The 25,396-nt window shown below is 37.2% G+C and overlaps 2 protein-coding genes and 1 non-coding gene across 3 annotated transcripts; 2 read left to right on the top strand and 1 right to left on the bottom strand.

Annotated features, from left to right (window-relative positions):
* Positions 1–779: 779 nt before the first annotated feature.
* Positions 780–1,517, bottom strand: LOC133792460 (uncharacterized mitochondrial protein AtMg00860-like). The gene is made up of 3 exons (XM_062230368.1): positions 1,184–1,517; positions 976–1,072; positions 780–888 (listed from the first exon to the last, which is right to left on the bottom strand). Exons 1-3 carry the CDS (start codon positions 1,515–1,517, stop codon positions 780–782), a joined length of 540 nt encoding a protein of 179 aa, XP_062086352.1.
* A 2,879-nt stretch (positions 1,518–4,396) lies between these two features.
* LOC133793162 (small nucleolar RNA R71) lies at positions 4,397–4,502 on the top strand. Its single transcript, XR_009874620.1, has one exon. It is a non-coding gene; the product is annotated as a small nucleolar RNA R71 (small nucleolar RNA).
* Positions 4,503–23,119: 18,617 nt separating this feature from the next.
* Positions 23,120–24,163, top strand: LOC133790043 (potassium transporter 2-like). The gene is made up of 3 exons (XM_062227643.1): positions 23,120–23,366; positions 23,447–23,835; positions 23,958–24,163. Exons 1-2 carry the CDS (start codon positions 23,135–23,137, stop codon positions 23,752–23,754), a joined length of 540 nt encoding a protein of 179 aa, XP_062083627.1. The 5' UTR covers positions 23,120–23,134; the 3' UTR covers positions 23,755–23,835; positions 23,958–24,163.
* The last annotated feature ends 1,233 nt before the right edge of the window (positions 24,164–25,396 follow it).

Genomic DNA, 25,396 nt, shown 5'->3' with positions numbered 1-25,396 from the left:
AATGTTTTATACTAGGATTCACCACTTTTTCTAAAATTCCCTTGATTTCTATATTGGATAGCTCCGCTTGCCCATTTGTTTAAGGGTGGTAGGTTGTAGCAATCTTGTGTCTCACACTATACTTGGCTAAAGTGGCAGCCAAAATCTTGTTGACAAAGTGGGTACCCTCATCACTAATAAGAGCTCTTGGAGTACCAAAGCGAGTAAACACATGCTTATGTAAGAATTTAATCACCACCTTAGCATCATTGGTGGGACTTGGTATTGCTTCAACCCATTTTCATATATAATCTACAGCCACAAAAATGTACGAATTCCCAAAGGAATGAGGGAAAGGTTCCATAAAGTCAATGCCCCAAACATCAAACAACTAAACTTCAAGGATGACATTCAATGGCATCTCTTGTCATGCTGAAATATTACCAACTTGTTGGCATCTATCACATCTTTTAGCAAATTCATGAGCATCCTTGAAAATAGAAGGACAATAATACCTCGATTGGAAAACATTTGCTGCTGTTCTCTACCCACCAAAGTGCCCTCCATAGGGAGCTGAATGACAATGCTCAAGAATGCTTTGAACCTCATCTTCTGAAACATAACGCCTCATCACTTGATCCAAACATTGTTTATACAGAAGTGGCTCATCCCAATAATAATACTTCACATCATCAAAGAATTTCTTAAGTTGTTGGCCCTTCAAAATCCGGTGGAGTCCTCCCACTCACCAAATAATTCACAAAATCAGCATACCATGGCATTGAAACTTGTCTCACCACCTAGAGTTGCTCATTGGGTAATGTCTCTTTAATTGGCTGATCAAAATTATCCTCCTTATCATCTTCAAGTCTAGAAAGATGGTCAACCACTTGATTCTCGGTTCCTTTTCTATCACGAATTTCCAAATAAAATTCTTGAAGAAGCAATACCCAACGAATGAGTCTTGGTTTGACATCCTACTTTGCAATAAGATACTTGATGGTAGAATGGTCCCTGTACACCACAGCCTTAGTCCCAATAAGGTATGCTCTAAACTTGTCAAAAGCAAATAGCACAACCAAAAGTTCTTTCCCTGTGGTAGTATAGTTAAATTAAGAATTAATTAGTGTCTTGATTGCATAATAGATGGAATGAAACACCTTATCTTTTCTTTGGCAAAGTACAACTCCTACAACAAAATCACTAGCATCACACATAAGCTCAAAAGGAAGGGACCAATCGGGAGCTACAATAATAGGGGCAGATACAAGAGCCTTCTTCAAAGTTGTAAATGCCTCTTGACACTCATTGGTGAACTCAAAAGCTCGATTTTGCTCAAGTAAAGAACAAAGAGGCTTAAAGATTTTTGAGAAATCTTTGATAAACCTCCTATAGAAACCTGCATGCCCTAAGAAACTTTGAATTCCCTTGACTGGAGTAGGTGGTGGCAAATTCTCAATGACTTCAATCTTGGCTATATCTACCTCAATGTCTTTGTTAGAAATTCGATGACCCAATACAATGCCTTCTTGCACCATAAAATGGCATTTTTTCCCAATTAAGCACCAAGTTTGTTTCTTCACATCTCTCTAACACTTTCTCAAGATTAGCCAAACAAGCATCATAAGATTCACCAAACATCGAAAAATCATCCATAAACACTTCAAGAGTTTTCTCCACCATATCTAAAAAAATAGCCATCATACAACATTGAAATGTAGCAGATGCATTACATAACCCCAAGGGCATCCTCCGGAAAGCAAATGTCCCATATGGGCAAGTAAAAATGGTATTTCATTGATCTTCAGAAGCAATAGAAATTTGATTGTAGCCCGAATACCCATCCAGAAAGCAATAATACTCATTCCCTGCTAAACTATCAAGCATTTGATCAATAAAAGGCAGTGGGAAATGATCTTTTCTGATTGCCTTATTTAACTTCCGATAATCCATACAAACACGCCAACCTGTCACCATTCTTGTGGGAATCAACTCATTGTTATCATTAGCTACCACCGTGACTCCACCTTTCTTGGGACACATTGAACCAGACTGACCCACAGACTATCTAAAATTGGGTATATAATACCAGCATCAAGCCACTTATTCACCTCATTTTTTATCACTTCCTTCATAATGAGATTAAGCCTTTATTGTTGTTCAACAGAGTTGCTATAGGAATCCTCCAACAAAATCTTATGCATACAAAGTGAGGGACTTATACCCTTTATATCCACCATAGTCCAACCAATAACCTTCTTATATTTCTTCAACACATCAAGCAACATATTCTTTTTTTCAACTTCCAACAACGCAGAAACAATCACGGGTAAAGTCTCTTCACAACCCAAATAAGCATACTTTAAATGACTAGGCGAAGGCTTCAATTCCAACTTTGGTGGTTCTTGAATAGATGGATTGGAAGGCTTGAAATTTCTTTTTGATAACTCTAAGGACTCAAAATTCCTTCCAAATTTAGTAAAAGGATTCTTGGATTCTACCCATGTAACTTGGGTTTCTTCTTCTTCACTCATTTATTCAAGATCTTCAAGTGAAATCACCCCAATCCCTCTTTACAAGTTTCTTTTTGCAATTTTTCAGCCACAATAGCACCAATCACACTCAAAGAAGAGAGTCCTCAATCTCATTCGGAAACTTCATAGAATTGAACACATTTGAGGTCACTTGTTGGTCATTCACTCTCATAGTAAGCTCTCATTTTGAACATCAACCAAAGTCCTTCTGGTGGCAAGAAATGGTCTCCCCAAAATTATTGGAACATCTCTATCTACTTCATAAACAAGAATAATGAAACCCGCCGGAAAAATTAACTTATCAACTTGCACAAGTACATCTTCAATCTTGCCTTCCAGGTGTGCCATAGAGCGATCTACTAATTGCAAAGTGACAATGGTTGGCCTTGCTTCTCCAATTCCCAACTTCTTGATAATCGATGTGGGCATCAAATTAATACTAGCCCCCAAGTCACAAAGTGCTCTACACACATCTCTACCACCAATAGAACAAGAAATTGTAAATCTACCCAGATCTTTCAATTTATGAGGAATTTTATTCTTCAAAATAGCACTACAATCTTTAGTCAAAGCTACCATTTCAAATTTGCCAAGTCTCCTCTTCTTTGTCAAAATATCCTTAAAAAACTTCACGTAGTTGGGCATTTATTCCAAAGCTTCCACCATCGGTATATTGATGTGAAGCTGCTTCAAAACATCTAAAAATATGCGAAATTGACCATATTGTTGCTACTTTTCAAACCATTGAGGGAATGGTGGAGGTGGCTTGCTCATTAGATTCTCTGATGCATTTTGCGGAGGAATTACTGCAGCATTTTCTTCAGGATCAACATTTGACATATTCGAACTCCTAACTCTTTCTCCCTTTCCACACTACTTTGGACTGAAGTGGGCTCATTTTTGCTCCTAAATATTTTCTCATTAAACTCTAGATTTTTACCATTCCTCAAGGTAACTGCCTTGCAATTCTCCTTACCATCTCTCCTTGGATTTTCAATATCACTAGGCAAGGTGCCTTGTGGTCTATTCCTCAACTCATTGGCTAGCTATCCCATTTGAATCTCTAGGTTCCTCAAAGATGCTGCTTCACTTTGAATCATTGCATCATTCTTGGCCATATACTGTTTCGTCAAATTCTCCAAAGAGCTTGTTTGAGATACTTGTGGAGGAGGAGGTTGAGTGCCTTGTGGTCTATTCCTCAACTCATTGGATAGCTATCCCATTTGAATCTCTAGGTTCCTCAAAGATGCTGCTTGACTTTGAATCATTGCATCATTCTTGGCCATATACTCTTTCGTCAAATTCTCCAAAGAGCTTGTTTGAGATACTTGTGAAGGAGGAGGTTGAGCCCTTGGTTGTTGTTGAGCAAAAAACTGGTGGATAAGTAGGCTTGTTTGCAATGGATGCACCACTTGAACTAGCCCCTTGACCACCCTAAGAAAATTTTGGATGATTCCTTCGACCCAGATTATAAGAGTTGGAGTAAGGATTGTTGCGGATGGAATTTTGATTCCCCACATAACAAACCGAAGCGGGATTAGATGACAACTATCAAATGTATGCCCATCTCCACAATAAACACGAGAGACCTTTGCTACTTGACCCATAGGAGCTGGTTGTAAGTTACCCCCATACTCATGGTCTTCAAAAGGTTGGTCATAGATGAAACTTGAGCGGTCAAAGCATCTACTTCATGAATACCCGCTACTTTCCTTCCCATTGGGGCTCTAGCATTAGATGATTGATAATTATTGTTGGCAATTTTCTCCAAAATCTCATATACTTCATTATAGGACATAGCCCTATTTGTTGAAGCATCCAAAACCATGCGTGTGAAGGCATTGAGACCATTATAAAAAGTCTCCATTTGAATACAATGTGGAATACCATGATGTGGGCACTTTCTCAATAACTCCTTGAACCTCTCCAAAGCATCACATACCGACTCATCCTCCAACTGTTGAAAAGAAATAATCTGGTCTTGAAACTTAGCATTTTTCGTTGGAGGAAAGTACTTCATCAAAAATTTCTCAACTAGCTCATGCCACGTAGTCACTGAGTCGGAAGAAAGTGTATTGAGCCAAGCTCTAGCTCTGTCCCTTAGAGAAAAAGGGAACAATTTCAACCTCAAGGCCTCTTCAGTAACGCCTTGCAACTGAAAGGAATTGCTCACCTCCAAAAATGAATGAAGATGGAGATAAGGATCCTTTGTAGGCAGCCCACAAAATTGACCCACTGTTTCCAACATTTGGAACATCACGTGCTTCAACTCGAATTGGGGTGGAGGCAGCATACTCCCTTATGGCTCTTTCTCTATCATCGACTGTAGAGTCCAAGAACTTTACTTAGGTAGTTAGATAGTAGTATTTTAGTAATTATAGTATTATCTTTATGACTGTGGATTTTTGGTTCAGACTTGGATTTATTTGGACACTCATAGTAGTACTTGTAGATTTTCTAAGTTTAACCTATAGTGTAGGAATATTAATTTTAACCCAAGGTTTGATTAATATGACTGATATTGAGGATAATATTTATTATACTATAAGGTTTAGATAAGAACCAATGGGATTTTAGCACATGTTATGTATGGGTTATTAATGATTAAGTATTTTGAGGATTTAATTTAATAAGGGTAAAATTTGAATGCTCTAAGGTCAGTCAGCAGCTTTGAAAACGTTTAAGGGCTTAGTCAAGGCTGTTTACTCAATTCAAATTAAGCTAAAAATGTGTAATTTCGTGTTTAAATAATCAGCGTATGCTGATATATCGCAGCTATAGGGGGCGATCTATCGCAGTACGAGGATACGAAAAACTCGAAATGATGCACGTTTGCCTCGGGCATACTAGTCTAGGTGATATATCGCCTACAGGGGGCGATATATCGCCTCCTTCAGCATATTTTGAATGTTTTCAAAATCGTTTCCCATTCAAACCTTCAACCTCTTGATAAGTCCAGCATCTTTTTGAACGAGTCTTCAGCCTTTGCTGAACGATAATTCAAATTATTTTCACTTAAAAAGCCATTATTTTTATTCAAGTTAAATTAAGATCCTTTCATTCCTAAACTCTATAAATAGGACCTAGTACCCAGCCATTATTCATCTTTTGCTCTAAGTTCAGAGGCTGCAAGTTGCTAGGTGAGTGTGAGAGTGTAAACACTTGGGTTGGGAATCATAAGCTTGATCATTATAAGCTTATCAAACACTTGGGAAGTAAGGTTTTATTGTATTTCGGTTCGAGGTTTAGATTCGTCTTACAAGTCTTCAAGGTATTTCTACACTCTAGTTCATTGGTATTATATTATTTTTCTTTCTCATAGTCTTCTACTCAGCCTTCTAACCTTAATCTTTATTTTGGTTAGGAAATCTAAGAACTTTCACATAAGTTTTTGGTAAGTATTTTCTCAATGGTTTAGTCCTTCCATTCCTTTCATTTCAATTCTTCATTATACTCACTCTTTTTCAAATGGTTCTTAGGAGTGTTCCAAAGTCCCAACTCTGTCCTCTTATCCCGGTAATTTTGGTAAGGAAAATAGGATAGAATCTATATGTTATACGTTTTATATGTTATCTTATGTTTTTATGTTATGAAATGTGTTATGTTATGTATGTATGTAGGCTTGGGCATATGACCCATATGACTAACAAGCCCCAAATAGATTATGGGCATATGACCTGCTTAGCTAGTAGGACCCCACTAATCTAATGGGCATATGACTTGTTTAGTCTATGGGACCCCAAGTAATAATGGCCATTATTGTATGTGTATGATATAAGTGTTATGTTATGTTTTTATGTTTCTTATGAAATTTATGTATATGAACTATGTGGTAAATTTTCCTTGCTGGGCATTAGGCTCATTCTTTTTTTTTTTTTTATGTGCAGGGAAATAGCTATAGTGGCGGGTAAGATTCGTGGACGCTTAGGGAATGTGTATCGGTGATGAATGGATTCAAGGAGTCGAGAGTTCGATTTTCGAGGATGTAGTCTTTTGTTTATGGTTTATGTGTATTTTTCCGCACCTATTTATGTAATCTCTTTTCATTTCAATTAAGATATGTTTTTTTTTTTTTTTAAACAATGGGATCCCATATCCTGCTTTAAGTTTATGTAAGTTTAAACATTGGTTTTTACAAGTTTTTAATAAAGTATGATCTTTTTCACTTGTAAGTTCTATTAAAGATTAGGGTCTATGTATAGTTTTCATTAATGGTCCAAAGTCTAGAATAGTTGGGTCATTACATCGACCATAGCATTTGCATTAGCGATATTGTTAGCACCCTTAACTCCTTCAACCTTTTCAGCCATATTAAGGCGATTTGGAGACCGTTGTTCCCTTAGTCTTCTTCTAAATGTACGTTCAATCTCGGGGTCAATAGGAGCTAGTTCAAGGTCTTCTTGCTTGTTCATACAATAGATAACCTGAGAAAATACAAGAACAAGCAAACATGGTTAGAGCAAACAAAGAAAAATAAACACAAATATCTAATTTCAATCCCCGGCAACGATGCCAAAAACTTGTTGTGAAAATTTAATTGATTTAAATACACAAGTGCACATAATCACACAAGTAATACAATGATCAAAAAATTGTCTCCATAGGGATTGCAAAATAGAAAAATAGGAAAAACAATTACTAAACAACTTAAAGGTATTAACAATTAAACTCGTTGTTTGTAAGCTAAACTAAACAAGTTAATTAGAAAGAAAAATTTGGACTGTAAAATGGACTTGAATTATTAAATCCCCCTATTTCAATTATACTGAACGGATTGCGGCAACAATATTTTAGTAAAACTCCCTGGTAAACAAGAATTCACCAAATGCTCATAGAACTTTCCCAAATTATATGATATTAATTCTTTCACCTAAATTAAGAAAACAATTTCAAGGTTCAATTCTCAAAAGTTACACAAGGAAAATAACACATCCCTGTGTTATTTACTAACATAACCTAACAAATATTATTAACTTGTGTCATCTAGGTTCTTTCCATTATATTTAACCCTTCCAGTGTCAAACATAACTAATCATCTTTCCATTGATGGACAAACAACAACAAGGAATTAACATAGAACATACTTGAATGAACAAGAGAGATTTTAGTAAAATAAATTGCAAGAAATTACTACACTATGACATAGGGTTCATCAACAATTCAAGCCACAAAAGATTAGTTCATGGCTAACTTAAACAGCATAAATCCAATTTCAATTCTCCCCATGATTATTAAATTAGAAATTAAAATAGAAAAAACAAGATAAAATTTAGAAACAAGAGAAGAGAGCAGATCAAATTGATGATGAATGTCCTTCTCTTCTTTCTCCTCTTCTTTCTTATTTTTCCTTCTTGTATCTTTGATTTTTCTTTTCTATCATTTCTCTTCTTTCACAAAAAATGGCATATTCTCCTTTTGTGCGGCTGGTCCTTCTCTTTTTTTTACCTCTAGGTTACCCAATTTAGTAGTCTAAGTACAAAATTTTCCCTTTTTCCTTCCGCACATAAGCTTCCTTTCCTTTTCTCTTTGAAAATTGCTTCCAAATTGACTAATTTCCCATGTACTTGCCACCTCAGCCACTAATCTAGCTCAGTTAATGAATTTCCAAGCAGACTTCCTTGCCATGCATAAAATTCCAACTGAAACCAAATCAAAATGCTTCAGCAAAATCTGCTTTGCTACCACAAACCTGATATTTCAGCATCAAAATTTAGCTTTAAAGATAATTTCACAATTCTAGTTTCATTATTTATACAAATATCTATCCATGAAAATATTTTTTTTCAACCCATTAGCTCTTAAAAACTACACAAACAATTAAACTAACTAAAATCATAAAAACACAAAGGATAACTACAATAGTTAATAATAAAATAACATCACTATCGATTTTCCCACATTTATAAGCTCAAAAACACAAGAAATAACTCTTTATTCAAGAGTTATTAGTCACAAAGGTTATAAATCATGAATTTTAGATTGATTATGCTGGAAAATGTGTATTGTTAGATTGAATGAAGGATATGTTAGTAAAACTTATACATGATCTTTATTTATTTTCATGTATATCTAATATTAAACAAATTAATACGAGATAGCCTATAACATGTTTCTAAAATTGAATTCAAAGAGAAACAAAGAATAGAATACTTACAGTATACGCAGCGAAATTAAAGAGTCATTCCTTCAGTTTCTCTAACTCTTGTATCCTCTCTGTCGCAGAGTATTACCAAGAAATTGAATCGATCTTCTATTTTCTTCACAGCCTTCCAATGTATCCATAAAGCCACCTAGACTAGTGTGTGCAATTCTCAACACATGAGATAGATATAGAGAGAAGAAGAGAAAATAACAAAGAGGCTTAGAAAAGGACTTGTGTTTAGAGAGAATCTAAAACTATAAGAAAATATGACTTGTGTCTTATTTTTTGACTTCTCTTTAAGCACTCCTTTTATCGACTCAATTAAGCCATTTAATTTAATTAAAAATCAATAAAATAATAACCATTTTGAAGCCCTAGGTCGAAATTATCATGGGCTATAGGCTCATGAAATTTCCCATTTGATTATAAGCCCATTGGACTTAAAATCAAGGCATGTATTATTTTCTATTGATTTAATTAATTAAATAATTATTTAAATCCTTTATAAAATTAATTATTTATAATTTGAACCTTGATTTAAACTTATTTATTAATTTAGATACCAATTTATCTTAATTAATAAATCTGCCATAATTTCTCTTTTCTTCTCAAAATTACACAACTCTATGAAACTATCCAAAATTGACCTAGTCAACTTTGATAATTCGAATTAATGATTAAATCAATTAATTGAGACTATCTAGATGATTTTATCCAAGGTACAATGGGGACCATGGGCCTATGAAATCAAGCTCCAATAAGTTATCATAAATCTAACAAATAAATTTACTAACTTATTAATTCCTCGTGACTCCACTATAGACTCGGAATTGCACTCTTGAATTCATATAACGCTTTATAACAAATATAGATACACTATTAATTATCCATTGTTACAACCATAATTGTCACTCAATCCTCTATAGACGGTCTACAATGAGATAGGACTAAAATACTGTTTTACCCCTCATTGTATTTTATCCTTAAAACACTTAGTTCCTTGTAAATGATATTTCAGTAAAGTAATTTAATTACTGAAATGAGATCTCTATCATTTAACACCTTGAACCAAACTAAAAGGAAACCATCGTCTCACTTCTTCATCAGAAGCTATAGATGTTCATATCTATGATTAACACTCCCACTCAAATTATACTACCAAGCTCCCAAGATGTAAGTATGGGCTAGTCCGTAGGGTAAGCTGGTAACGAACAAGTCAAAGAACTCAAATAATACAATCAGTTAGACTACTAACCACTCATAATTGAGATTGAATTGACCTATGGTCAACTATATGATATGACTAGAATAGATAATAACGGTATGTTTACTTATCTTATCAACTGTCAATATCGGTCCTGTCCGATGTAACAAATACATCTGATCTTATCTACTTTGCTAATGTTCTGGAAAGAACATAACACTGTAATGTGTAAGTAGATCATATCGTAGATTGGCAAGTCAGTGTAAATCCAGTGCACTGACTAATCTTAGGACTAACTTATTTTGAACATATAATCATATTTATATTCCATTGTGATTACGTCACTATAAATAAGATTAGCTATATGCTCGGGATTTCATAGAAGTTTATATTAAACAAATAATCATGAAAATAAAACATGTGAGCAAAGTGATTAACCAAGTCAAAAAAATGATTTCTATTCTTTGATTGATAATAAAACTGTAATGACCCAACTACTCTAGACTTTGGACCATTAATGACTACTATACATAGACACTAATCTTTAATAAAACTCACAAGTGAAATAATCATAACTTCATTAAAACTTGTAAGACAAATGTTAAACTACATGGAATTTAAAGTAGGATATGGGATTCCATTGTTTTTAAAATAGAAACATAACATAACTTTAAATAAATGGGTTAAAAAATAAAGTGCGGAAAATACATATAAAGCATAATTTTTAAAAGACTAAAAAGCGACTTCATCCTCGAATCGAACGTTCAATCCACTCATTCCATCCTGCCTCAATACACAACCCCCAAGCTGCCAAGAACCTTTCCGCCACCATATCTATTTTCCTACACATATAAACATAAAGGAATGAGCCTAATGCCTAGAAAGGAAAATCTAACGACATAATTCATATTCATAAAATTCATATCATATGCTAAAAATATACCATAAACATATACCATAAGCGTATCATATATGTCATATATACTATAATGGCCATTACTACTTAGGGCTTGTAAACTAAACAAGTCATATGCCCATTAGATTTGTGGGCTGTCTAGCTAAGCAAGTCATATGCCCATAAATTTATTGGGTCTTGTTAGCTATACAAGTAATATGCCCAAGCCTACCAACTTACATAATATAACATTTCATAACACATAAATCATAAGATAACATATAACATAGAGAATCCTATCCTATTTTCCTTACCAATATACCGGGATATGAGAATAGTATCGGGACTTTAGAACACTCCTAAAAACCATCATAGAAAGGTGAGTATACTAAAGAAAAAGGGATGAAAAGAATGAAAGAACTATACCATCGAAAAGATACTTACCAAGAATCTTACGTTCAAGATCTTAGATTTCCTAACCAAGAATAAAGAATAGAGTTAGGATTTTGAGTAGAAAACTATAAGAACTTAAGGAAACAATACAGAAATGAACTAGAATTTAGAATACCTTTAATGCTTCTATGACCGAACTACTCCTCGAAACCGAAATATACTATAAACCTTACTTCCCGAGTGTTTATTAAGCTTATAAGGATAAAGCTTATAACCCCAACCCAAGTGTTTATCACTCTTAAAATAACCTAGCAACTTGCAGACTCTGAACTTAGCTTGATGAATGAATAAATGGCTGGCTGGGTACTAGGTCCTATTTATAGAGTTCAAGAATGAAAAGATCTTCATTTAACTTGAATAAAATAATGGCTTTTTAATTGAAAAATATTTGAATTATCGTTCAGCAGAGGCTGAAGACTCGACCAGAAAGATGCTGGACTTATCAAGAGGTTAAAGATTAAAATGAGCTCAGTATTAAAAACATTCAAAAATCTGGTACATGAGCCGATATATCGCCCATATATCGCCCCTAGTAGGCGATATATCGCCTGGGCTAATATGCCCGAGGCTCGTCGAGGTGGTTGTGCGAAGCTACGTGTTTTTCGTATCCCCGTATGGCGATATATCGCCCCTAGTGCTGCGATATATCGGCATACGCTGAAATATTATACACACAATTACACTTTTTTAGCCTAATTTAAATTGAGTAAATAGCCTTGACTAAGTCCTCTAACGATTTCAAAGCTGCTGGCAGACCCTAGGATATTCAAATATTGATCTTAATAAACTTATTCCTCAAAAATACTTAATTATCATTAAACATACACAAGACAAGCGTTACTATCTTATTGGGTCGATCTAAACCTTATAATATAATAAATATCACCATCAATATCAGTCATATTAATCAAACCTTAGGTTAAAATTAATATTCTTAAACTATAGGTTAAACTTAGAAAATCTACAAGTGTTACTACGAGTGTCCAACTAAATCCCGGTCTGAACCAAAATCCACAGTCATAAAAATACTACAACTATTACTATTGCTACTACTATCTAACTAGCTAAGTTCTTGGACTCTACAATTCTCCCCTACTAAAAAGAATTTCGTCCTCGAAATTTACTTACCAAATAACTCCGGATACCGGCCTTGCATGTCCTCCTCCAACTTCCATGTTGCCTCTCGTTCATAATTATTACTCCATAGGACTTTGAATATAGGAATGCTCTTGGACCGTAACTGCTTCACCCCATATCCAGGATGCTAACCGGTCGTTCCTCGTAACTCAAGTCTTTCTTGAGTGCTATCGTATTGTACTTGAGGACGTGAGATGGGTCTGACACATACTTGCGTAGCATCGAGATGTGGAACACGTTGTGCCTATCTACTAGTGCTGGCGGTAGGGCTAGTCTATACGCAACTGCTCCCACTTTGTCCAATATCTCAAAAGGACCTATAAATCGGGGACTAAGCTTGCCTTTCTTCCCAAACTACTTTACAGGAAGACTTGATCTCTGACCTTGAATTCCACATCGCGTTGCTTGGCATCCGCATAGCTTTTCTGATGGCTTTGAGCAGCAAGCATACGCTGTCTAATAAGCATTGTTGCTTCTTGAGCTTGTCTAACAGCTTCGTGACCTAGAAGCTGCCTTTATCCTACCTCGTCCCAGTGCAACGGTGATCAGCACCTCCTTCCATATAGCAACTCATAAGGTGCCATCCCAATCATTGACTGGTAGCTATTGTTGTAGGAGAACTCTATTAGTGGCAAGTACTTATTCCATGATCCTCCGATATCATGCGTGTAGCATATCTTCTAAAATCTGAATCGTACGCTCGGACTGCCCGTCTGTCTGAGGATGAAAAGCTGTACTAAGACTTAACTTAGTACCCATAGATTGCTGTAAACTTCCCCAAAATCTCGATGTAAACACCGATCCTCTATCCGACACTATTGTCTTGGGGATTCCATGCAACCGTACTATCTCTTGGACATAGATGTCTGCATATTGGTCTGCCATGTATGAAGTCTTAACGGGCAGGAAATGAGCCGACTTGGTTAGTCTATCTATTACTATCCAAGCAGAATCATGCTGCTTATTCGTTCGTGGCAAGCCTGTCACGAAGTCCATAGCTATATCGTCCCACTTCCATTCTGGTACACTAAGCGTTTGCAATAAGCCTGCAGGCCGCTGATGTTCTGCTTTCACTTGCTGGCATACTAGACACTTGGACACAAACTGTGCTATGTCCTTCTTCATCCCTGGCCACCAATAGATTGCCTTACCTAATGAGTCATCTTGGTCGACCTTAGATGAACTGAGTACGGGGTACTGTGCGCTTCTTCTAGAATCGTCTTCTTAATCCTTTGATCATTTGGCACGCATACCCGATCCTTATGTCTCAATAAACCTTGGCTAGATATTGAGAAATCTGTAGCCTTGCATCTCTGACTGCATCCATATGTACTGCTAGTGTGTCGTCATGTCCCTGACCAATCCGTATATCTTCTAGCAGATTCGACTGGATAGACAAGTTAGCCAGTTTGCCGACAACTATTTCTATTTCGGCACTGATCAGCTCCTGCTGTAGCGACTTTTCTATTCTGGCTAAAGCTGCTAAACTTCCATAACTTTTCCTACTAAGTGCATCGGCAACTACGTTTGCTTTTCCCGGGTGGTATAGGATTTCGTAGTCATAATCCTTTACTAATTCTAACCACCTGCGCTGCCTCATGTTGAGCTCCTTCTGAGAAAGAAGTACTTTAAACTTTTGTGGTCCATATAAATCTCGCACCGTTCTCCGTAAAGATTATGGCGCCAGATTTTCAACGCAAAGACCACCGCTGCCAACTCCATATCGTGAGTTGGATAGCGCTGCTCGTACTCCTTCAACTGTCATGAGGCGTAGGCTATCACCTTGTCATTCTACATCAGCACGCAACCTAACCCTTGCTTCGATGCATCGCAGTAGACTACGAACTTATCATTGGATGTCGGTACACAGAGTACTAGTGCTGAGTAAAGCTTATCCTTAAGTAACTGGAAGCTTCCTTCATATCTATCATTCCAGTTGAATCTTTGCGATTTTCGGGTTAGATTGGTGAGCGGAGTGGCTATCTTAGAAAATCCCTCTATGAACCTCCTATAATAACCTGCTAACCCCAGAAAGCTTCTTACTTCAGATGCGTTCTTTGCTCTTGGCCAATCCTTCACAGCCTCTACCTTTGATGGGTCTACTGCAACTCCGTCTTTTGATATAATGTGCCCGAGGAACGCCACTTGTGAAAGGGAAAACTCACATTTCTTGAAATTGGCATAGAGTTGATGCTCCTTCAGTCGTGACAGAATCAACCTCAAATGTTCCTCATGTTCTACTTCATCCTTAGAGTATACTAAGATGTCGTCGATGAACACTACGACGAATTTATCTAAGTAGTCTTTGAAGACCCTATTCATCAAGTCCATAAACGCGGCTGATGCGTTGGTAAGACCAAAAGACATAACTAAGAACTCGTAATGTCCATAACGAGTTCTAAAGGCTGTCTTAGGAATATCTTCTCCCTTTACCTTGAGCTGATGATACCTGGACCGTAAATCAATCTTTGAGAATACAGTCGCGCCTCAGAGTTGATCAAACAAGTCGTTGATCCGTGGTAGCGGGTACTTATTCTTAATCGGTACCTTGTTCAGCTCGCGATAGTCTATACACATCTGCATGCTTCCATCCTTTTTCTTCACGAGTAGCACCGGTGCTCCCCATGGTGAATGGCTTGGAATAATAAAACCCAAGTTTAGGAGTTCTTGTACTTGCGTCTTTAACTCCTTGAGTTCCGTAGGTGCCATCTGGTACGGTGCCTTGGAAATTAGCTCGGTGCCCGGTACTAATTCTATCGTGAAGTCAATTTCTCGAGTCGGCGGCAATCCTGGCAAGTCATTGGAAATACCTCTGGGAATTCTCTTACAATATGGATCTCTCAAACCTTAAGTGGTGTCTCCTTTACCACATCTGTGATGCTGGCTAAGAACGTTTGACATCCTTTTTCCATCATTCTTTGAGCTTTGAGAGACGATATTAACGGGGTGTGTAATCCTGAAGCTTGTCCCATGAAGCATAGTTTCTGGCGTTAGGAGTCTCGAACATCACCTTCTTACATTTGCAGTCGATGGTTGCGCCATGCCGTGCTAGCCAGTCCATGCATAGTATCACGTCAAAGTCCTTGATCTCCAGTTCTACCAGGTCTCTTTCTAGTTCTACGTCCTCAATCTTGATCGGTATGCCTTGTACTATCCATGATGATAAAACTACTTTTCCCGAAGGCAACTCGATACAAACCTAGTTCTAAATCTTTCACAAGGTTTATCTAGTTTTTCTATCATTCCTAACGAGATATACGAATTAGTGGCTCTCGAATCAAATAATGCTGAACATATATTATTGAGGATAGAAACCTGACCTGTGACCACCTTATTGCTAGCATCAGCCTCTCCTTGGGATAAGGAAAAAACCCTAGCAGGAACCATCTTGTCGTCTTTCTTCCCTTCTGGCTTGTGCTGAGGACAATCTCTTTTCCGGTGTCCTTCCTGACCACATTTATAACATTCCTTGGTGTTTGCGCAACATTCACCAGGATGTTTCTTCTGACACTTAGCACATGGCGGGTATTCCACATAGCTCGGCTTATTTCCCCCATTATTTGTCCGTGCCCTCTTATCGCTGTCAGATTGCTTATTATCCGGATGCCTTCTTTTCTGACCGTTACTGTTGTTGCCGAACTGATTGTTGCTATTATAGTTGTTGTTCCGACTGGTCTGAGGTTGACCCTGTTGTCTAGGCTCGGGCTTACTGGCTTCTTCTTTACTTACATTAGCCTGCAGCCTCTCTGCTTCTATTGCCGTCTTTAGAACGTCGGCATACGTAGTATTCCCCGGGTTTGCTAGCTTAACCCCCATCTCGATCTTTGGTCGAAGTCCCCTAACGAACTTAGACACCCTTAGATAGTCAGTGGGAACCATTTCTGGAGTGAACTTAGCTAGGCGGTCGAACTGACGAGCATACTCTGCCACTGATAAACTACCCTGCTTCAAGTTGGCGAACTCCTCAACTCTTGAAGCGAGTACAGCCGAATTGTAATACTTTTTGTGGAACAGCTCCAAAAATCGAGTCCATGTCATGGTGGCAACATCATGCGATTTCTGGACCAAGTCCCACCATATCCTGGCATCTTTCTTAAGCAACGACGAGACGTAGGATATACGGTTCACATTACTGGGATTCATGTGTGTCCAAATTGGCTCCACATTCCTTAGCCACTCTTCTGCCTCAAAGGGGTCTGTAGTCCCTTCGAAGTTTGGAGCGTGCTGCTTGCGGAACCTCTCATAAACTGGCTCCATGTGTTGTACTGGATACGATGCGTAGTTCGCCACTGGCCATCCCCCATATGGACCAACTTGTTGGGGGTGCTGAGGCCATTTTCTATGGCTGCGGCTGCGATGGAGGCTGAGGCTGAGTCTGGGGCTGAGCCTGTTGTCGTTGTTGCTGAAATAGCTCCTCGACTTTTTGTCACAGTTTGGCGATCTCCATAGTGTTGTCAGGTAGCGGTGCCGGCGCGTTGCGGTTGGCAGTAGCACGCAATCCCCTTCTGCGAACTGGAGGGGCTTCATTGTTTACTGGAGCAGCGTTGGAGGCATTTCCGTTGGTGCGTGCAGATCTTCGGAGAGACATCGCAGCAGAGTTCTAACAGTTGAAAGAAACATGTTAGAACTTTACCTAATAGGCTCTAAGGCAAAAACTTATTCTAAAATAAACATATCTCGGACCTATTGATTTTGACTTCTTATGAAAATTATATAAGGCTTCTTTATTCTTAGAGTGGGTTTCTTTACTTAGAAAAACAAGCCATCTTTATTATTTATAAGTCTGTTTCTAATCATCCTATATGACTTAATTCTGAGGCTCGAAACTCATCTTTGTTCCAAAGTTAACCATATTGAGGGAGGGTTGGGACCAGTAAAATCGTTCCCACTACAATGGCCCCCTAACTCTCAATATAGAAACTTGGTTCATTGATTTGTATCCACCCTCACCGAACTAAGTCATTATTTATTTTATTTATTATTTATTATTTATTATGATTGCGAAATAAAAATCAAACTCATACATGATAACAAAATAACATGATATTTATTTGGAAAAGAGTTTTCACTAATTACAACCATAAAACAAACAATAAATAAAACAAACAATGAAATTAACTATTCTAAAAATCAGGATCTTCTACATCTGATCCTTCATCTAGCATATCATCATCTAACTCTTCATAGTCTTCATTATCATGTGCCTCAAAATGTCCTCGAGGAAGGTTCGTAAAAATCCTATGCTTTTTCTCATTTGTAAACTGAAATTCTGATTTTGAAGTGAACCTAATTGAGAGAAAGTAATATCGCATTGCTATTGGTAGTTCATCTTCATCATCCATTGTTTCCCATATTTCCTCTAAGGCTGCAATTACGGGATGAAAATTTCTAAATAGTCTAATCACTAAAACGTATTGTTCCGTTGCTCTCATCATGATCTACTTAGATTCTTGAAGGTGACCTATTTCTCTGTGGAACAAAAGCAGTCTCCGAGTGATTCTCTCTAGTGTTCCTACGGTGTTTCTCGATTCTCTTATTCTCTTTAAAGCCTTAATGGCTCGGATATCCTCATAGGTTAATGCTCTGTTCATACTTAACTAAAAACATAAATGCTAAAATCATTAGCTATACATATAAGAATAATAACTATAACTTAAATACTTACTTGGCGGTCAGATTCAGAGCTTTGAGTGTGTGTATCGAGGAGAAATTCATGCGAATGAACCGTTGCTCTGATACCAACTGTAATGACCCAACTACTCTAGACTTTGGACCATGTAACGACCCAATTTCGCTAATAAGGCTTAAGGGCCTTGATTAGCGTGCCAGGAGGGCAAGATGGGATTTATGTGTGATTTGATGAGTTAAATGCATGATTATGATTTAAAGCATGTTATATGACTGTTTGTTCATCTGAGATGCATGACTATGTATATTAGTATGCATGTAGGCCCGGATCGTGTTAGAAGGGCATAATTGTAATTTTGGCCATGTTGGGCATAACTGCATGGATATGTGATGATTGTTGAGACCATATTGTGATGTGGATGTATCTGTGAATTTTGACTCGAGGCGATCCTAGTGAGCAGGCTAGCGGAAAGTCATGACGGAAATTTATACCTGGCTCGGGGCGAGCCTGGGGGTATAAGCAGGAATTTAGAGGATAGATTGAGATTAATTTTGATGATGGGGAATATTTATTTGGTGATTTATCAGGTGTTGGAAATTAACGGGAAAATATTAGAGACACTTGAGGATTAGCGGGAATTGGGTAAAATGACTAAAATGGCCCTACTTGGACAAAAAGGGATTTGAACTATTAGGGAGGGAATTTTGGTCAATTGGATTTTAAAGATAGATTTTATAAGGCTTTATATAGTGAGTGGGATTGTTAGAGAGTGAGAAAACTGAAAGAAAAAAAAGAAAGAAAAAGGAAAGAAAGAAAAGGGGGAAAACATAGGGTTTTTCCTCAAGGTTCGGTTTGTGCATTCTTGCACCATTCCTCTCCATTTTTCTTGGGGAAAAGCTCAGTGGAGAGCTAGGATAGGCTGAGCATCAAGGATCTTGGGTTAAACTTGAAGATTTGGCAAGGATTAGCAAGAACACATCAACTTTTGAGGTAAGTTTTTAGAGATTTCAGTTTAAGGGTTTTGATGGTTTGAGTTGTGTTTTGAGCTGAGTTGATGGGAATTTTAGGGAATTTCTGGGCAAGCTTTGAGGATGAACAAGCTAAGGAGGTCTAGGGTTGAATCAAGGTCAAAATTTGCATCAATGGTAAGAATTCTAAGCCTTTAACTTTGTTGTTGATTGAATTTATGGGTTTAGGGTTGTTCATGGTGAATTTTGAGATTTGGGTTGAATGTGCTTGGGTTTTGAGTTCTTGGGATGCTTGGGATGAGTGTGAGGTGTTTATAAGCTTGATTTTGGGTTTGGAAAAGGTTTGGAAAAGTTTGGGGTTGAATTGGTTGAAGGAAATCGCAAGATGCGATTTTCGGGTTCTGCTGGGCTGCAACTAGCGCTACAGCGCTAGTCAGTGGGCGCTGTAGCGCTAGCCCCTGTTCTGCGGGGGGTGTGTTCTGCTTGTAGCGCTACAGCGCCCTCTTTAGAGCGCTGTAGCGCTGCACTGTTCACAGAGGTGGATTTTTGGGTTTTTGTGAGGGATTTTGACCTAGGGTTCGGGGCTCGATTTCGCCACTTTGTTTTGGGGATTTAGGACTTCTCGAGGGCTCGGGATTGGTCCCGAGGCTAGGTATTCGGGCTTGGGGTTCGGTGTTGACTTTGACCTATGTTTGTGCCTAGGTGTGCGCTAAGGCTCGTGTGGGATCGTGCTCAAGGAGTCAGGTGATCTAAGCTATTGAATGGAAAGGTAAGAAAACTATAACACCCGTAGGATAGGCCGGGGGCCCATAGTGTGATTGCGGGGCACGACCCTATATTGCATGATGAGATGATTGCTGGGCACGACCCTATATTGCATTACATGTTAGGGTGCAGATTTAAATGAATTGTTATTTGTTTGAATGTTGTTTGATTTATGCTATATATGATTATAGTGAAATGAACGGCTATGGCCGGGGGCGGCAAGGCCGAGAACGGCAGCGGGGCCGGAAGTAACACTTAGCACATGGGATGCTTATAGTCAGGGTAGGACCCAGAGGATACATGTGAGATCCTTACGGTGAGGACCGAGACCCCAGGCTGTGGTAAGGGTTCTGGGGCGGCATGGCCATGTTTGCTTAGTCTAATGGTTGACTTGTTTATCTGTGGACTATCTGATATGATTAACTGTATATTTTTCATATGTTATGAACTGCATGAGTTTTCTTGCTGGGCTTCAGCTCACGGGTGCTCCATGTTGCAGGTAAGGGCAAAGACTGAGTCAACCAACCATGAGTACGGAGAGCGTGAAGCGACGCGTACATGTTTGGCCTGCCCGACTGCTTTGGTTGGGGGTATATTCGAAAATGGCTGTAATAATCTATGATTTTTATAACTGATCAATTGTAAACTTATTTTTTGATGTAAATAGTTTTCAAACCTTATTTTGGGATCCCAAATGTTTAATACCAGAAGTTTTATTGAAACAACACATTTTTCTAAGATTACAGCCTTAACTTTTAATTAGTCACACTTTTGTTTCAAAACCTCGGTTAGCGAGTTCATTGCACACTGGTTTGTCTTAAAACTCACTTAGTAACGGCTCTAAGGAAGTAGGGCGTTACAGACCATTAATGACTACTATACATAGACACTAATCTTTAATAAAACTCACAAGTGAAATAATCATAACTTCATTAAAACTTGTAAGACAAATGTTAAACTACATAGAATTTAAAGTAGGATATGGGATCCCATTGTTTTTAAAATAAAAACATAACATAACTTTAAATAAATGGGTTAAAAAATAAAGTGCGGAAAATACATATAAAGCATAATTTTTAAATGACTAAAAAGCGACTTCATCCTCGAATCGAACGCTCAATCCACCGATTCCATCCTGCCTCAATACACAACCCCCAAGCTGCCAAGAACCTTTCTGCCACCATATCTATTTTCCTGCACATATAAACATAATTGAACGAGCCTAATGCCCAGCAAGGAAAATCTAACGACATAATTCATATTCATAAAATTCATATCATATGCTAAAAATATACCATAAGTGTATCATATATATCATATATACTATAATGGCCATTACTACTTGGGGCTTGTAAACTAAACAAGTCATATGCCCATTAGATTTGTGGGGCTTGCTAGCTAAGCAAGTCATATGCCCATCAATTTATTGGGGTTTGTTAGCTATACAAGTCATATGCCCAAGCACTACACCAAATACCCACTTTTATAACACATGAATATAATACTAATGAAAAAGTGTTATGAAAAATATTATATATGTGGAAAAGTTAATGAAAAAGGCAGTAATTTTTTTGGGATCCCGCCACATATATTTTTTCACTCTTTCTTCCTTCGTCACTCCATACGGTGCACCACCCTCTCTCTCTCTCTCTCTCTCCCTCTTTTTCCTCTCGGCTCTCTCTACCCTAGCCATTCCGCCTCTCTCCTACATCCGGTCTCTCTCTCGATCTCTTTTCTCTCTGTCCTTCTGCCTCTATTTCTTTCACATGGTCGACGGGTGGATGGAAGGGTATAGGGGCTTCTCTCGGAAACTAGCTTTGGAGAGGGACAGTGCGGCGACATTATTCTTCAACGGTAACTCTCTCTCGCTCTATCTTTCTCTCTGAGCTACTCTCTCATTCAATCTTTCTTCATTCCTTTCTCTCTGTTTGTTTGCAAGTTTGTAACAAGGTGATGGGGGCCCACAGCTTAGGTCGTGTGATAAGGAGGCTCGACTCGTGGGTCTATGGCGTGGCTCGCTCGTGGGTGCAACGGTGCTTGCAGCGATGGGTCTACGGTGTGGCTCGACTTGTGGGTCTACGGCGTGGTTTGACTGGTGGGTCTACGACGGTCTTGTACGAGGTTAGTTCCAAGTTTATGGTTTATATATGTATATTGCTAATCTTTTCTCAACCAATAATCACTTTGTTTTAGTATTTAGATTACAGATTTTTTAAAATTTCTCCTTGAAATGAACATACAAATAACGTAAACCAGACATCGTTAGAAGCAATCTGTTTTGATACAAATGACACAAAATTGGGGGAATAAGTTGGGCATGGAGGAACAGAGATTTCAGTCCCTTCTAACATCAACACCACACTTTTCACTGAAGGACGAAGAGTTGGATCATCTTGAATGCACCACAAACCCACCTTCACCATGTTCTCCAATGTCTTCTTATCAACTTCTTCACCAATCACAAGCCTATCTAGCTCCATAGAGGAAAAGCACTTGTAAACCCAACTAGCTAGAACAATCTCATCAGTATCTTCCACATTAACTTCCAAATTGGACCTGCAACATATAATTTCTAGGATAACTATCCCATAGCTATAAACATCTATTTTAACAGAGATTGGAAAGTTCTTTTGCCATTCAGGGGCCAAGTACCCTCTTGTCCCTCTTACCCTTGTCATAGTTCTTGTTTGGTCTGGCATGAGTAGCTTTGCCAGCCCAAAATCATAGATCTTAGCCGTCCAAAAATATATACAAATGATTTAATAAGTTGAATTAATAGGGATACATTTAAAACTTATCCAAAATTGTAAGACTTCAAGATAACCTTGGAAAGTTTCACTGCAATCATAAAAGTTGATTTAATTTGAATAAACACTATTGGCTATCATAAAAGTGAATTTTTTACCACTTGAGGAAGAGTGTTTATTTTATATGATTGTTTGCAAAGTTAGATGTAGTAGCATGTTATATGAATATGTTTATATTACAGTAAAGAAAAAATTTGTACCCATATTTTTGAAACAGATGTTAATATGGTTGATAGTGAGAAACTGTATTTTCAACACTAAAGAACTTCACAGAATAGAGATCTAATTGAGCATGAATGTTCTATCAATCTCGAACTTGTTGCACGAATTCAAACACAAAGTAAGATTATTAGTAACCCACCATTTAATTCTTTGTAAAATTGTAATTACTTTGTTCTTGAATTAAGAATTAGCTACAGTGGATATATGCTTTTATCTGATGTTCAATACTGAAATTTGTCTAAAAACCAATCAAGCTGCATAGCTAAGAGTCTTACATTCAATAAGAATGTTAAGTGTTCGATCATAGTCAGCTATCTTTGGCTGATTCGAGTTGTGATACGGTGTTGTAAATAGGCAAGTTATGATCAGTTTTTTAAGCTGATTTCTTAACGTGATTATATGCAGACTGAGACATGGACGCATACCCTTCTTTTTTCATTTCAATACCTTGGAGTCATCTATGGTCAATTAAGTTCAGCTCCTCTATATGTGTTTGGGACAGTTCATCAAAAAGAGTTTGTATCAGATGAGACAGCTTATGGCCTTTTTTCCTTTATTTTCTGGACTATGACCATCATTTCTTTGCTGAAATATGCCCTTTTAGTACTGAGAGCTGATGATGATGGAGAAGGTAATTAATTGTGTTGCATTTAAGTAACTATTGAGAGCTGTTCTGCTAGGATTGATTAACCTTTGGACAAATTCTTGTAGGTGGTACTTTTGCTTTGTACTCAATCTTATGCAGGCATGCCAAAGTGGGTTTGCTCCCAAGTGACACAAGTGCAAAGGAAGTTATGCAGTATGAGGAAGAAAGTCCTTTTAAGACCAAGGTGGAATCCAGGGCAAGAAGAGCCAATGCCAAACACAAAAGGAGCCATTATCTGATGTTTTTCTTGGCTTTGTTCGGTGCCTGCATAGCAATTAGCGATGGAGTTCTTACTCCTCTTTCTGGTTTGAGAGTCCTTATCATCTTCTCTTATTATTTCCAGCAGGAACATGCTTTGAGCTCTTCAGTTTGAATAATTATTCTCTTTTTCTATCCACATTTCCAGTGTTATCAGCTTCAACAGGTTTCACAAGAACATTGGCTTCAATCAAATGTAAGACAACCTTAGTCTGAAATAGAAAGAAAGGAAGAAATTCCATTCTGTTCAGAAGTCCTTTACACAACAATGTGTTTTTCAGTTCTTGACAGATTTTTTTTCCTTGTAATTCCTACCAGTTTCACATTCAGAACATAGACAGGAGAGAATCTCAAAAGCTTTAAAAGAATGTGAGTTGTCATCTATCTTTATAGGATTTAAATTTAATTCTTTCATTGGTTTCCTCTGACATTGATTGCATTCTTCGTTTAATATGATTAGACAGATCTTGCATTATGTGGGCCTTTTGACTAGTGATGGCAATCTATCTGCTTTGTTTGTTGTCTTTGTGGATTGTGTCATATTTACTACTGTACATGGTCGATTAAAAACATCTGATTGTTTGGTACACTATAGTTATGTACTTCTGGTCTATAGTTATAGTACAACTTGTCATTCTTTCTCTATTTTTAAAACCCAAAGGCTCCTTTCTTCTTTTTAGCTTATGATGACTCTCTATATATAGTCTCTTAAAACCTTGACAATGTATTATAGTGCTAGCAAAAAGAGTCTATCATTTCCTTCATTATTGGTCAATGGTCTTTTATAAGTAGCTGATTTTTTTTAACAATGTTTGTTGTGTTTTTCTTTTACTCGTATATGGATTTTAAAATATAAGTTTTTTTACTAGTGTAATGTATTGTATAATGATTGACATAGTACAAGAAAGTTATGCAAATGTATTTGTTTACTTGTTACAATATGTATATATATCCACAAACAAACATGTACCTTCTCATCTTTGTTTTTTTTTCTTATAAATAAGGAGAAGTAAGGGAAAGGTAAGGGCTTAAGTTGGTCCAAAAGCTTGTTTTAGCCTTTAGTATACCAATAATACATGACCTTTATATTATAAATACTTAGAATTAATCACAAAGTTCTAATACAAACCATTTATTCATAAGAAGACTACCAGTAGTTGTTGGTATTGAATAAGTGAATAAGTTTTACTAGTTTTCCTGAAAAATAGTAAAGCAAATTTAGAATTGTTATTTTACATTTCTTGATCACAGAGCCATTTCAGGTCCCTGATAAGCCCTCTAAATAAATAAAGACACTGCTTTTGATGAATATTTCTTTGATAGTCACCAGTCAATCATTTCTTTTAATTGGTCATTTCGGAAGTCAGAGACCAAATAATTTGTTATTTAGATTTAGGGAATAGAAAGTAAAATTCATGATAATAAGTAGCACTCAATGAGTGACAATGAAACAAATAGAAGAAAAGTAGCAATAAGGGTTTATGATTAGAGAAAAAGGCTTTATCCTCGTTTGAAATATAACTTTGATAAAAGAATATAAACATTTTTTTATGTGGCGACTTCTTTAAAAAAATTCAAAGAGAATTGTCAAAAGTACAGCATAATTTTGTTCTCTGCTTAATTCAAAAGAAGTATCTTGTACAAACAAACTATCTCCTATCTTCATGATGAGGCACACTCAATTTAATTTTACTTTCCTAAGTATATTGTTGATCATGATCTATGTCAAGAATTTTACTTTGTTTGGTTTATGAAAA

This window comes from Humulus lupulus, chromosome 7 (genome assembly GCF_963169125.1).
Source record: "Humulus lupulus chromosome 7, drHumLupu1.1, whole genome shotgun sequence".
Taxonomy (NCBI): domain Eukaryota; kingdom Viridiplantae; phylum Streptophyta; class Magnoliopsida; order Rosales; family Cannabaceae; genus Humulus; species Humulus lupulus.
This window is presented reverse-complemented; position numbering and strand designations above follow the sequence as displayed.